Here is a 14,371-nt window from a genome sequence, read left to right as displayed (position 1 = left end):
CAAAGGGGCAGAAAGAACGCCCCCAAGCACTCTTTATGTGCCAGGCACGGGGACATGCTCTACAGGCGGGGACCCATCACAGGTGATGTACAGAGGGCAGAGGGTCTCTGCGCTCTGGGGCTGGGGGCCCGGCGTGCAGTCTGGACGGCTTCCTCAGGGCGCAGGACGCCCCTTGCCCCACGAGGCCGCATGTGGCCCAAGCTCCTGTGAGGGCGCGGGACGCAGTCTGCTCACCAGGTGTGCTTTCCCTCCAGGTGAGCGAGAAAATGTAGCCGCAGTAAGGCGCTACCTGCCGGAGCTTGGTGTGGACAGCCCAGCCGAGACGCGCGGCCCACCCCGGGCATCCCTTGGGCCACCCTCACCATGTCCAAGAAGGGCACGGGCGGCCGAGGCAAGGGGGACAAGGCGGAGCTCCTCGCTGCTCTGCAGGCCGCCAATGAGGATCTGCGGGCCAAGCTCACTGACATCCAGATCGAGCTGCAGCAGGAGAAGAGCAAGGTGGGCCCCCTGCCACCCCTGCCCCTTCCCGGCTTCTCCACACTGTCCTGGGCCCCGGGGTCTGCCCAGCTGGTCCCAGGGTCCACGGGGGACAGACAGCTCTGGGAAGAGGGCGGTGGGGGCGTGGGGGGACGTGAGGTGGGGGACCGCCCTGGTTCAGTGCCTGGGCCTCCAGAGGGACCTCGGCCAGTGGCGCCATCCTGGGAAATGTCCCCCGAGCGGGTGACAGAGGAACAGCCTCTGTGTGGATAAAGGAAACAGGCTGGGCTTAGCGCTTCCTGGTGCCATCAGAAATGCTGGGGCAGGCCCTCCGGGTGGCGGACACCCAGGGCCCAGACCCCTGTGGGCAGGCCTGAGACGACCCCACCCAGACGTCCAGCACTTGGGGTCCTTGAGGCCGCGGGGAAGGCGGAGCTTGTGCCGGGGTCTCTGGAGGAGAGTGAGGGGCTGGTCACGGGATGGCCTGCTCCGTGCCAGGCCAGGCCCGGGTGGGGGGCGTCCCACTGGCCCACTGTCCTCTCTGTCTGTCAGAACCTCTGCCCTCACCCCCAACCCGAGGCCTCCTGGGAATGTGGCGAGCGGTGGGTCTGGAGGAGTCCTGCCCAGCTCGGAGTCCTTCGGGGAGGCGGTGGGGGAGGGGGTCGGGGTGTTGGGGGCCGGGTCTCTAACCGCCACATGACCCAGCCTGGTTAAATCCTAAGAGGAGTACTGTCATATTCCATGACTGCCGATAATCACACGAGATTCAGATTCCTTGTCCGTCAGTCCAGCGCTGATAGGACACGGCCGCGCCCGCCCGTTTCCGTGCCGTCTGCTGGCTGAGCCTGTGGCCCATGCTGGTCACCCACCCTCCTGCCGAAGGTCCCTGCTCTGTACAAAGGGGACAGGAACAGGACCGTTGGTGCCGGGGAGGAGTAGCTCAAGGAGCCCCGGGGATGGGCCTGCAACTCGGATACCATAAGCTGCTGTCCCAGCGACCACGTGGCACTCCCGTGGCCAGGCCTCCTCTGTGGGCCCGCAGGAGAGTCGGAGCCACCGGGCCCTGGCTGGGACCAGGGAGTCAGGGAGCACTGGGCTCAGCATTGCTCTGGGTCAGGCGGTCACCACGTCAGCAGGGCCGGCACCCAGAGGCCCAGACGCGTGGCCTGGGGGAGCCGGGGGCGAAGGTGCAAACATCCTGAGGCCCAGGACAGAGTCCTCCCACATGCCGCGGAGTCCTCGAGGTCATCCACACCGCGGCTGTGGGCCGAGCCTCAGACGCACGAGCGCCGTGGGTCAGCACTGGGATAAGGCCCTTTGGGAGAGCGTGGTCCGTCCAGCGCTCAGAAGCACGACACGTGGCCATTGGGGCGTGGCACTTTCCTCCTCTGCAGACCCTGCCCGTTACGGCAGTATGGTACTCCTTTGTGTGCACTTCCAGCGAAGCCCACCTGTCCCGCAAGGGCCCGGGGTGGGGGTGCGGGAGGGAGCGAGCTCGCGGCGCATCACCGGCGCCGAGGCGGGCGGGCGGGGGTGGAGCTCTTGCCCTCTTGCTGCCGTGCAAGGGCCCTGGGGCTGGCGGCCGAGGTCCTGCAGCCCGGGCCCTGTTGTTATTTATGTTCTGGGAAGATTGACCTCTTGGAACGAAAGAACAGGCCCCAGTCCCTCGTGTTGCGGTTCCTCGCCGCACAGGTGACAGCAGGCCGCACACCGGGTGCTCTGGTCTCTTCTTAACTGCTCCGCGTGCAGCACTGGAGTGGGTCTGGCTCTCCTCCCATGCCGACCTGCCCACGTTCCACCTGCCGCCCCATCCAGGCTGTTCCCAATGTTCGGCTGGCACAGCGCCGGGCAGTGAGCATCCTTGTCTGCATGTCTGAGTCCACGTGCAAGGAAGCTGGGTCCGAGTGTGCGCGCCCGCCTGTGTGTGCGTGCGTGTGCGTGCGTGCGTGTGCAGGGATCACACCAGCGCCCGTCCAGAGCACCGCGCTCCCCCAGACATCCCAGTCGCCATGGCTTACAAGACGGCTGAAATTTACCTCTATGGGTGGTGAGGCCCCCAGCCTGCGGGTTCCAGACCTCGCTGCGCGTCACTTTCCTGTGACTCTTGTTAGAAATGCGGCCGCCAGCCAAACCTTGTCCTGCGGGGCTCACCCTGCCCTGCGGGACTCACCCTGCCCTGCGGGACTCACCCTGCCCTGCGGGAGTCACCCTGCCCTGCGGGACTCACCCTGACCTGCGGGGCTCACCCTGCCCTGCGCGGCTCACCCTACCCTGCGGGGCTCACCCTGCCTTGCGGGAGTCACCCTGCCCTGTGGGACTCACCCTGCCCTGTGGGACTCACCCTGCCCTGCGGGGCTCACCCTGCCCTGCGGGTCTCACCCTGCCCTGTGGGGCTCACCCTACCCTGCGGGGCTCACCCTGCCTTGCGGGAGTCACCCTGCCCTGTGGGACTCACCCTGCCCTGCGGGGCTCACCCTGCCCTGCGCGGCTCACCCTACCCTGCGGGGCTCACCCTGCCTTGCGGGAGTCACCCTGCCCTGTGGGACTCACCCTGCCCTGCGGGGCTCACCCTGCCCTGCGGGAGTCACCCTGCCCTGCGGGACTCACCCTGCCCTGCGGGGCTCACCCTGCCCTGCGGGTCTCACCCTGCCCTGCGGGGCTCACCCTGCCTTGCGGGAGTCACCCTGCCCTGTGGGACTCACCCTGCCCTGCGGGGCTCACCCTGCCCTGCGCGGCTCACCCTACCCTGCGGGGCTCACCCTGCCTTGCAGGACTCACCCTGCCCTGTGGGACTCACCCTGCCCTGCGGGGCTCACCCTGCCCTGCGGGAGTCACCCTGCCCTGCGGGACTCACCCTGCCCTGCGGGGCTCACCCTGCCCTGCGGGTCTCACCCTGCCCTGTGGGGCTCACCCTGCCCTTCGGGACTCTTTGCCCCGTGGGACTCACCTTGCCCTGCGGGAGCCCTTCCCGGGGTCCTAGGACGTCTGCTCTGAGCCAGCAGCTTTGAGCATCACAGCTCGGAGCTGCCTTCCCCACAGCCTCAGCCGCCTGGTGCTGCCCGTCTCCCCTGCGGCTCTTGGCAGTGCTGCAGGGAGGGGGTGCAGGGAGCAGAGCCCCATGGGCCCGAAGGAGGTGCCAGTCTCGGACTGCGGGATTTCCTACATTCAAGAAACTTCCAGGAGGCATAGAGGGTAATGTTCTTCATTGTCTCCTCACCTTCCAGCCCCTGTTGCTAGTCCAGAAGGTGGGAAGGAGCTGCCGAGGTCGCCGTGGCCACTGAGACCCAGGGACATTCTCTGAGCCCGAGCTCCCCCCTCCCCACCACCTCTGGGCTCCCACTGCCACTTCCAAGCCAGACCTGCACCTTCCCGCCAAGCATCATTAAAACATTCTAGTTTGGTTTTTTTTTAAGCGTGTTTGTGTGTGTGTCTGAGATGGTAATATTTCAGACAGGCGGGTACCCACCACCCAGACCTAACACATGCCATTGTCTTTCGAGATTCAAACAGAAAAGTTCTAGACCCTCACAGACACACTGTCCTTTCTGTCTCCTCTCGTGTGGGGCTGGTCCAAGCCCGGCTTCCCCCACAGCCACTGAGAGGCCTGGACCTCCCTGGGCCCAGCGTCCTGGCAGGATTGAGGACGTGGCGCTGGCCTCCTGGGACGGGCGGGAGGCGGAGCGGGCTCCCACGTGGGCTCAGCTCCGGGAGCTGCTCAGCAGTCCCTAGCATGCCGGTGGGGCTCATGGTTTCTTTCTTTCCTTTCCTTTTTTTTTTTTTTTTTTTAAGATTTATTTAATTATTTTAGAGAGAGAGAGAGTGTGTGTGCAGAGGGAGGAGCAATGGGAGAGGGAGAGACAAGCAGACTCCCCGCTGAGCGCGGAGCCCTACGTGGGACCCGATCTCACGACCCTGAGATCAGACCTGAGCTGAAACCAAGAGTCTGCACCACCCAGGCGCCCCCAGGGTTCACAGCTTCTGTCCCCACATCCAATGGGGGCGGTGAGCTGGGAGCAGGGTGTTTGGGGGTGGAAACGCCCCTCAGGCCCCTTTCCAGTTCCCGCCTGCACTCTCCTGTCTCCCCAGCAGCCAGGTCGGTCAACAAAATTCACCTGGGATCCTGCGCAGGTGTCTCCTGCCGAGGCTTCGGCAGCCCTCTGTCTGCTCACCCAGTGCAATACCCTCACCACAAAATGCCACCAGTGCTGGCCGCCTGTGATCATGCTGACGTGGGGGATGGGAAACACGAATCCAGTCATCACAACTGTCAACACCTTTGTCCTTACCAATCCCGAAATCTTTACATGTACCACAGTTAATGTCACCATTGCAACCGCTGGACAAATCCGCGTGACCAGACCCAGACCGTGGGATCGGAGATTTCTGTCTGGTTTTCGGCATATTCCAGATGTTGTTCTGGAAGCCCCTGAGGAGGAGGGCCTGGTTCTGGACCTCAGGGCAGAAGTCTGGGGAGAGCCGGCAGGACCCGTCCCCACCCGCAAACCTGGCTGGGTGGTGGGAGTCTGTGGAGGCCAAGGAGCGCGCTCACACCGCACACGGCGCCCACCCGTCATCAGGAATTCCCCGCAAAATTCTGCAGCAGCAACATCTCGTTTTGCAGATTGCAATTGCCAGGGTAGAGAAGGTCCCTGCGAAGCATGGAAAGACGCCAGTGAACCTAGCCGCCGCGAGCTTAGCGCTTTGGATTTCAGGCCAATGGTTAATTTATCACGAGGGATACTTGAGTGAATGGAAACTTGACAGTAAAGAATGAAATGCTTTAAATAAAAACAGGACTCTCCTGCTGCCCGCCCTCTGTCAGGAGATTGAAGTGGGGCCATCTCTGGTGAAGAAACTTCTGGAAAGAGGGAGCCAGCTCTGCAGGGAGAGGAGCTGACATGGAAGGCCTCGCGGGAGCTGCGTGGAAAAGAACTCAGCGTTTGTTACGCAGAGCGGGGTACTGGGAGGTGACCACGGACAACTAGGTAGAAACAAGCTTGGTGCCTAAGGCCCCGTGTTTCCACCACGATGCCAAGGCTTCGGCTCCAGTCCAGGCACAGAGCAGCCCCCACGGCCTGCACTCACAGGGTCCCGCCCGCATCTGTGCCCCCAGCTCATGAGCACCCCCGGGACTGGGTGGGAGGAATGGACAGCAAGCCTTACACCTGCTATCAGGAAGCGGCTTCTGCTTTAACCGGGAAGGGGCTTCCCCGCTTCCCCAGGCCACAGACAGCCACTCAGGAAACACTGGGCGCCCTTGTGCCCCCAGGCCGTGTCCCAGCGGAGGGAGACACCCAGGAACGGGACCAGGTGTCTGGGCCAGGTAAAGCCAGGCAAGCAGTCATGCTGGCGGTGGTACAATCAAGGAGGGCCTCTCAGAGGAGGTGGCCCTGGAAGGAGACCAGAATGACCCGAAGGAACTGGCAAAGGTGGGTCTGTGGGTGGCTCCGTTGGGACAGGGCTCACCTGATGTAGGGAAGCCGGGTCCCAGCGGCGCTGTTTGCTCACATAGTTTACAATTCCATAAACCTCTGAGCAAATTTGTTAACCAGTGTTTGAGAGCTGTAAACGTTTCGTGGCCCCATAAAGGATCGTGGCTGCTTCCAACCATACACGGGTGTGGAGTGGGGTGCCGAGGCCCCTGGTGAGATGTGAGACGCAGGACTCGTGGCCGCGTAGTCAGGGTGTCGGGCCTGCCCAGTGCGGCAGTCTGAACGCAGGACCCCACCTGCAGGGCCCGAGGCTGCGCCGCGTGGGCTTCTTATAGACGCGCCTTTTCTCGGCAGTCTGAGTCAGTAACACGATCTCAGCGGCTAACGCACCCCACGAGTCAGTTGCCTACGCTCCTCATGCAACAGCTCGTAAGACCCCGGGCGCATCTCCATTCCGCTCGGGAGCTGGTTGGCGGGGACCGTCTCCTGGCGCCCTGGCCCGGAGCCTGTCTCTGCTGTTCCAGCACATCGGTCCCTCTTACGGACATCCGGTCAGGACTACGGATGGTGGCCACCCTGTCCTGTGAGTGCCTGTGTGGGTCGGGGCCCGGCATGGGCCATCCTTGTGGGCTGTGGTCTGGCCTGAGTGTAGAAGCTGGTCTTGACCAAGGAGGGGGGACGGTAGCGCCCATCGCCGTGGGCCCTGTGTGCCCAGAGCAGGTCCGAGCCACTTGGATGGCCGGCTGGGTGGGGGGGTCCTTATGTGCCGGCGCCCCCTCCTCTGGTGTGGGACTTGGGGGTCGTGCCAGGGTCCACCCCTGTCACCAGCTCCACGGTTTTTGCAAGGACTGTGGGCAGCACTGAACATAGCTTCTTTCTGAACAAAACCTGAGGATGGTGAGGCCGCGGGAGCCCCCACCACCTGTGCTCCGTGGCCTGGTCAGCCTCGTCGCGTTCTGAGCAATTGTGAGTCTCGCGTGGATAAGGGAGTAATTATGGGATGTGCTCCCCCGTCACCCCCGGTTTCCTCGAGAACCAGAGTCTCCGTGTGAGGGGACAGAGGCACGGAAGCTACGCAGGGGAAGTTGATCAGAAGCCTGGAGCCTGGCCGTTCAGCCCACACCAGATGGGAGGAATTCACGGGCCTGTGTGGGCAGAGCTTCAGGGGAAAGGAAAGCCCACTGCAGGAGACACAGGGGGGCGGACCGCAGAGGTGGGAGCACAGTGCATTTATGGGGCACCTCGGAGCCCAAGGAAGCAGCAAGGCTGGTCTTCCCGTTCAGTGCATCTTGCTCAGAACTGCGGTGAGCGAGCGTCTCCTGGGAGCGCCGTGCGCTTTGTGCATCTCTCTTCAGTAACTGCGGGGGCCGTGGCGGAGGACCCAGGCTCTGAAGGGGCCACCGGCCACCGTTTGCTCCGTCTGAGCCCATTGCTCCTACCTGCCCGCGGCATACTGGACCGTGCAGGGCAGGGCGCTTGGTGCGGGTCTGAGTTTTCACCAGCCCTTCCCGTGTGCGGCAGGGACAGTCACGGGCACTGGACAGAAGGGCAGGGCTGTGGTGGGTGTGGGCACTGCTGCCTCTGAGCGGCTTGGACCACCATCAGAACCAAACCCTGCCCGGGTCTGAGAGTCCCCGCCGGCCTCCTGCTCCGACAAACACCTGCTCTATGACCACCTGCGGCAACGTGGCTCTTCCCTCCGCTGATTCCCATGCAAGAGGCCGTCTGGCTCCCCTGCGTCCAGCTGCGGGACCCCCGACCCCACAGTGGGGGCTGCAATGGCTCAGCAGTGGCCCCCCGAGAGCACAGATCGCCCCCCACACGACTGAGAACCACCATCGACATCTTGCTTTCCCACGTCTTCAGCTTGAACTGGAGAAAGGGCAGCTCATCTTCGATGGGGAAGGACTAAATGCCTGTGCGCTAGGCTTCAGCAACAGCCCCCTTCTTTGGCGGGAACCCCGACTGCCGGGCAGATGCCTGGGCGGTCGTCAGGGGCCTGGAAGGCCCAAAGACAGAGCTCGGCGACTAGAATTTGTGCCAGCACTGTGGGATCCAAGCTGTCCCGAGGGCAGCTTGGGGTGGACCCACTGGACACCGGACCACCAGCTGGGAGCACCAGCTGAGTGAGTCAGGTCACATGCACATCCTGATGGGGAAGTAACTGTGGATGCGGCAGACGTGGCCTTCTTCTCTCTGTGTGTCCCAGGATACTTGCTCTGACGGGGGAGGGACACCACAGCCCCGGAGAGAGGGATGAATAAGGCATCCATCCATCTTGGGGGGTGGGTGGGTTGTTCTGAGAAAGGGGCACCAAGTGGCGGGGTCAGTGTGTGGAGGCAGGGCTGGGCGTCTGGGGGCTGCCGGCCACGGTCTGGAGGGTGGGCGGTGGGCCTGCCCTGGGTCGAGGGTCAGAGCTTATCACCCTGGGGAATAGAACCCAAAGTGGCTAGCTGGGGTGCCAGGGGCCCTGGCAGGGAGGGCATAGCGGGGGTTGTCCACCTGCCAGGGCTCCCCGGCTCTGCCCTTTCTCTGAATGCGCTGGAAGCAGAGGAGAAGGCTGGGCTGGGGCTTCACCCCTGCAGCTCTTCCTCCTGTGGAGAGTGGGTGGTGGGAGGTGAGTTGGACGCTGCCCAGAGTGGGCAGCAGGGGGCAGCCGGCTCTGGAGCTCGGTTTGCGGGGTGCATGAGAGAAGGAGGGGATCGAGGATGCCGGCCCCACACGAGGTGCCGTGGAGCCCAGAGGTGGGGAGGGAGGCGAAGGGCCACCTGCAGCCCTGGACCCTGGACGGGTCAGCCACTCCTCCCCCCGACGTTAGGTTCTGAGCACCACTTCCTGCCACGTGCGGGTGGTGTGGTCATTGAGCCAAGGTTATGTTCGAGATGAAAATGAGATTCAGTCAAAAATCTGAGTGTTTCCCCAAATCTAGACATTACACGTCATGTAGACAGAGAGTGCTGTGGCCTAGAGTGGTCTCCCCATTGGCCAAGAACGTCAGAGAAGGTGAGTGGGACACCCCGTCATCTGGGCTGGAGGCCCGTGCCCAAGGGCACCCCGCACCTTCTTCCCGGTGGTTCGTTGGCGAGGCAGCCATCGGGTGTTCGTGGCACGGTTGGGCCTGGCCAGGGGTGAGGCGGCAGAGCAGATTTCCGTGGACCCGCGTGTCTGTGACCTTCCCTTCCAGGTTCCAGCGCCCCGCGGACGCCCAGGCGTGTGTGTTCACGCTCTCCACCCGCAAGGCTTGATTCGGTTTCCGCAAGGAGACATTCTCGAAGGGCAGATAGCTCCCAGCTTTGCAGGAAGGATCGCAAAGCTGCCCCCGTGGGTCCCTAGGCGCGCGCAGAGGCGGGGTCAGGACCAACGGGCTGGCGCGCTCTTGTCTTCCAGGTCAGCCGGGTGGAGAGGGAGAAGAACCAGGAGCTGCGGCAGGTGCGGGAGCACGAGCAGCACAAGAACGCCGTGCTGCTCACCGAGCTCAAGACGAAGCTGCACGAGGAGAAGCTGAAGGAACTGCAGGCCGTGCGTGAGGCCCTGCTGCGGCAGCACGAGGCCGAGCTGCTGAGGGTCATCAAGATCAAGGACAACGAGAACCAGCGGCTGCAGGCCCTACTGCACACCCTCCGGGACGGCGCCCCCGACAAGGCCAAGGTCGTGCTGCTGTCCGAGGCGAAGGAGGAGGCCAAGAAGGGCTTCGAGGCGGAGAAGATAAAAATGCAGCAGGAGATCTCAGAGCTCAAGGGGGCCAAGAGGCAGGTGGAGGAGGCGCTGACCATCGCCGTCCAGGCCGACAAAATCAAGGCCGCGGAAATCAGGAGTGTGTATCACCTCCACCAGGAGGAGATCTCCCGCATCAAGAGGGAGTGCGAGCGGGAGATCCGCAGGCTGGTATGTGCTCGCGGGGCGTGGGGGAGGGGTGCTGGCGGGGTCGCTGGGGGCGGGGGGACGCGGGGCGTGGGGGCTCACTGGGTCCAGGAGGTGAGACCAGAAGGCCCACGGGTGAAGGTCATGGGCCCCCGAGGACGTCCTGATGTCGGTGCCACAAGGGAAGGCATCCTCTCCGTCTGGACCATAGGGAGTTGCCACCATCCGGTCAGGAAGGGCTAAACGCCGGCAGCCTCATCTGGGGCTTCGGGATGGCTCCGGACACCCGCTGTCCGTGGCTGGCATCCATGGAGTCGACGTCCTCAGAGACCCAGAGCGAAGGAGCTGAAGAGATATTCAGGGTTTGTGAGGGACTGTGCCTGATTCTCCTCATCCCTTGGCGCCTGGACCTCCTCAGTAATTTGGGGGAAATGGTGCTCTACTTTGGAGCCCTGTGTCCCCTGTCATGGGCTGTGTCAGGACCTAGCTGGCTTTGCTGCTGGCCCCACTCAGGACCCCTGGGATCCCCGAATGGGATGCAGCAAGCTTTCCAACCAGCTCAGCCGTGCACCCGGGGCGCCTCTCCCTCCTTCTCTGGGCTCTGGTTTCCACAGACTGCCCCGGGTCGTGCCGCCATGTTGTACTTCCCACAAGGGGTGCGGCCACTCTCCGGACCCGAGCCCCAGGGGTGAGTGCAAGACTTGGGAGCCCAACACAACTCTGCCGCGATGTGCACACGGGGCCAAACACTCCCAACCCGGACGGCCCCCCTCCTTTCCCGGACTATCCCCCGTTCCGTGCCCCCTCAACCCTAAGCCATGTGTTGAGGCCGCCCTGAGCCACCAAGGCGCACTTGTGAGGAGCGAGGGGTTCCTTCCACGACAGGATGGCCCCTCCCCTCCTCTTCTGCCTGGGAAAGGGAGGGAAGCCAGTGTGGCCAGCTGGAGGACAGTGGGACAGGACGGTCAGTGCTCACTGCCCAGCTCCACGTGGCCCCTTTGTTCGTCTCGATTGGATTCACCGTCTGCAGGCCTGTGGCCCCGTCTGCCCAGCTGAGCACCTGCAACAAAACCAGCAGGTCCCTGTGCTGCCCCCAGCCCTGCAGTGGACACCCCAGGGGCAGGTCCTGGCAGCTCTTCTGGCTGGTTCTTCTGGATTTTGTGCCACATTCTCAAAAACATGCTTACGTTTCTACTTTTTTTTAAAGATTTTATTTATTTATTTGACAGAGAGACACAGCGAGAGAGGGAACACAAGCAGGGGGAGTGGGAGAGGGAGAAGCAGGGGGAGTGGGAGAGGGAGAAGCAAGCTTCCCGGCTGAGCAGGAGCCCGATGCGGGGCTCGATCCCAGGACCCCGGGATCATGACCTGAGCCGAAGGCAGATGCTTAACCCACCCAGGCGCCCCCAAATTTCTACTTCTTGGTACCTCCATTTTTGATCCTCCTTTGCCTCCCCCGGATCCCTGGCCCTCTACCTCTCCGCTCCCGCTTACCCCTAAGTTGTCCCGGCCAGGTCTTCACGGGAGAACTCAGCTCCTGTTAGTGAGGGGCCGATTCGGGGAGGTGTGGGCTGTGTCAGGGGAGACCTGCGGGGTGGCGACGATGGCAGGTGCTCGCTGGGGCCCTGGGGGAGGGGCGGGTGACGGCACGGGACAGCAGGGTGGCCCCCGGGGGGGGCAGGGTCCAGCCACGGCCAACTCAGCCCAGCCGGGGAGCTGAGAGCACAGAGCCAGCATCCTGGGCCCAGAGCCGAGGGTATTTGGGGGCAAGAGAGGGTCCCAAGGATGCTGGGAACTTTGTCTCGCCTTAAGTGCGTATTCACTATCTGCACGACTGTCGCCGCGTTAGTGTTACTCACAAAAGACCCACAGTTATATTACCTTTGTTGTACGTACTTCTGTTTCCCCAGGAATTCATTTTTTCATTTGCTTAATTTTCTACGTGCCTATTCCTAATTCAGCCCTGAATTTCCAGGAGGGGCATCTGTGCAGCAGATCTGGACCTAGCTGGCTTTGCTGCTGGTCCCACTCAGGACCCCTGGGATCCCCGAATGGGATGCAGCAGTCTACACGTTCAATCGCCCATTTCCCTTGTGAGCAGTCTACACGTTCAGTCACCCATTTCCCTTGTTCCTGGGACGCCCCTCCCGGAGCCCTCCGTCCGCCCGCGGGGCTGCTTCCCCCTGAACCCGCTGTAAGCCTGACCTCCCGCCACCCTGGGGGCCCCCGCCCTCTCCTGGGCTGCATCCTCCTGCGTCTTCCTCTTTCTGATACATGATTTCTTCTCCTGGTGGAACAAGTGCTCGAATGACGTCCTGGAAACAGAGAGTGTGGGAGATAAATCTTGTGAGACTTTGTGTGTATGACATTTTTATTCCACGCTCAATGCTTCAACCGGGGTGGGAATCATAAGTCGCAGACACTTTCCATCAGGAACTTGAAGCCATCTCTGCTTGTATTTTAACTTCTGCGTAGCTGTGAGTACGTGGAGACCATGTGATTCCTGACCTTCCCTGTTCCCTGGGTCCCTCCCACCCCCACCCCGAAGCTGCGGGGTCTCCCCTGTGCCCAGAGCGTCCCCTGGAACATTTGTTCACACCACACGCCAGGTGGTCGGGAGCCTTTTCTAACTGGAAGCACAGTCTCCAGCTCAGGAGATGCTTGTTGCCTCCTCGTCTTGCTCCCAGACGGCCTGGCGGTGAGGCGCTGGGCCTCTGAGTTTTGCTCTCCAGCCTGGCTTCTCGGAGATGCCCCCCACTCTGCCTCCTAACTCCTCGTGCAGCGTTTCCTCTCCGCCGTCATACACCGAATGCCCCAGTGCGCTCCTTCCCGGAGCGAACATGTCTCTGCCCCCCTCGCGCTCAGACACATAACAGCAGCTCATTTCCCGGAGGGTGGCCACGAAAACTGGCCTTGAAAGAGTTTTCTTCGGTTCCCTCCAAGGGCTCTGCTCCTTTGCTCCTTGCAGCCACTGCGCTCCCGTTACCCCGGACCCCTCATGGGGCTCGTGGACAGCCGGGCTGCAAGAGATTCTGCGTCGTGTTGGGGCCTCTCTCTGTTCTCCTCCCACCGAGGAATTCGAGTCAGGGCAAGAAGGCAGAACAATGGAACCAAACACATCAGGTTGGAAAGGAGGATTTAAAACTGTCTTTCTTGCAGGTGGCATGAGTCTGTAGAAAACCCTGAGCAATTCGCCACAAAACCCCCAGAACCATTAAAAGAGCTCAGCAGGTTTTCAGGATGAGGATCAATATGCAAAAGATCAGTTGTATTTTCATGCACGAGTGACAAACAGTCCAGAATGAGATTTTTTTTTAAGACTTTATTTGAGAAAGAGAGAGAGAGAGCATGAGGAGAGAGAGGGGCAGAAGGAAAGGGAGAAGCAGACTCCCCGCTGAGGCTGGCGCCCGAGGACGAGGGGCTCGATCCCAGGACCTGGAGATCATGACCTGAGCCTCAACCAAGAGTCAGATGCTCAACCAACTGAGCCAGCCAGGCGCCCACTAGGGTACTTTAAATGCAGGTTCCCAGGCTCTGCATAGCGGTTCTCATTCTGAGCATCAGTGCGGAGCCTGCTCTGGACTGCAGGGGGCGGGTCAGGGTGTGCGAGGCACCTCTCCTCTCCACAAGGGCCATTCTTCTGCCTCAGCATCCTCCCCTGGGCATACACCACCCCAAGGGCTGCCTCGGTTTCCATACACCTTCTGTAACTGGGAGAGAGGGGTGTGGAGGGGGTGGGTGTGGGGGAGTTCATGGGGGTGAGGGGGTGTATGGGGTGTGTGGGTGCTATAGGGGGTGGGGGTGAGCGGTGGGGGAGCTCTGGGGGAGAGGCTGAGGGCTGGGGGAGCTCCCTGTAGAGGTGGGGGCCCCCCAGGACCGGACAAAGCTTTTTCTCCACCTCAGCGGGGCGTCTGCGTCATGCGCCTGCATGCCCCCTACACAAATGGGCGTTCCAGGTGGGAGTTGTAGGACCCCCCCCCGGGCATCTGCTGCCTGCTGCATCAGAGCCCCACGGCATTCGGAGGACCCCCTGGGGACACTGTCGCTGATCGTTTTTTTTTTTTAATTTTATTTTATTTTGTACTGTTCAAAAAATGTGTGGTTAGAAATTACCTTTTTTTTAAAAATTTTATTATGTTATGTTAGTCACCATACAAATACATCATTAGTTTTTGATGTGGTGATCCACGATCCATTGTTTTCGTATAACACCCAGTGCTCCATGCAGTACGTGCCCTCCTTAATGCCCATCACCAGGCTAACCCATCCCCCCACCCCCCTCCCCTCTAAAACCCTGTTTGTTTCTCGGGTCCATAGTCTCTCATGGTTCATCTCTCCCTCCAATACCCCCCCGTCATTTTTCCCTTCCTTCTCCTAATGTCCTCCATGTTATTCCTTATGTTCCACAAATAAGTGAAACCATATGATAATTGACTTTCTCTGTTTGACTTATTTCACTGTCACTGATCTTAAAGTGACTTTCCACCTTGGCAAAATCAAATCCTGCCCCTGCGTGAAAGCACCTTTCCTTGAATTTCCTTTGTGAGCCGGTCACCCCACTTGGCTGCAGCACATGACATGGACGGGTGACGTCTCAGGGA

At 61.6% G+C, this 14,371-nt stretch overlaps 1 protein-coding gene across 31 annotated transcripts in view; it reads left to right on the top strand.

The window, feature by feature from the left end:
- Positions 1–14,371, top strand: part of JAKMIP3 (Janus kinase and microtubule interacting protein 3) — a 105,560-nt gene that overhangs the window by 45,578 nt on the left and 45,611 nt on the right. For all 31 annotated transcript variants that reach the window (XM_036070089.2, XM_036070088.2, XM_036070112.2 and 28 more), the window contains 2 exons: positions 255–498; positions 9,297–9,794. In XM_036070089.2, coding sequence (XP_035925982.2) covers positions 364–498; positions 9,297–9,794 — 633 coding nt within the window. In that variant the 5' untranslated portion in view covers positions 255–363. The remainder of the gene's footprint in view (positions 1–254; positions 499–9,296; positions 9,795–14,371) is intronic.

This window comes from Halichoerus grypus, chromosome 7 (assembly GCF_964656455.1).
Source record: "Halichoerus grypus chromosome 7, mHalGry1.hap1.1, whole genome shotgun sequence".
Lineage (NCBI taxonomy): Eukaryota > Metazoa > Chordata > Mammalia > Carnivora > Phocidae > Halichoerus > Halichoerus grypus.
The sequence above is the reverse complement of the archived record's forward strand: the minus strand, read 5'-3'. Positions and strand labels throughout refer to the sequence as shown.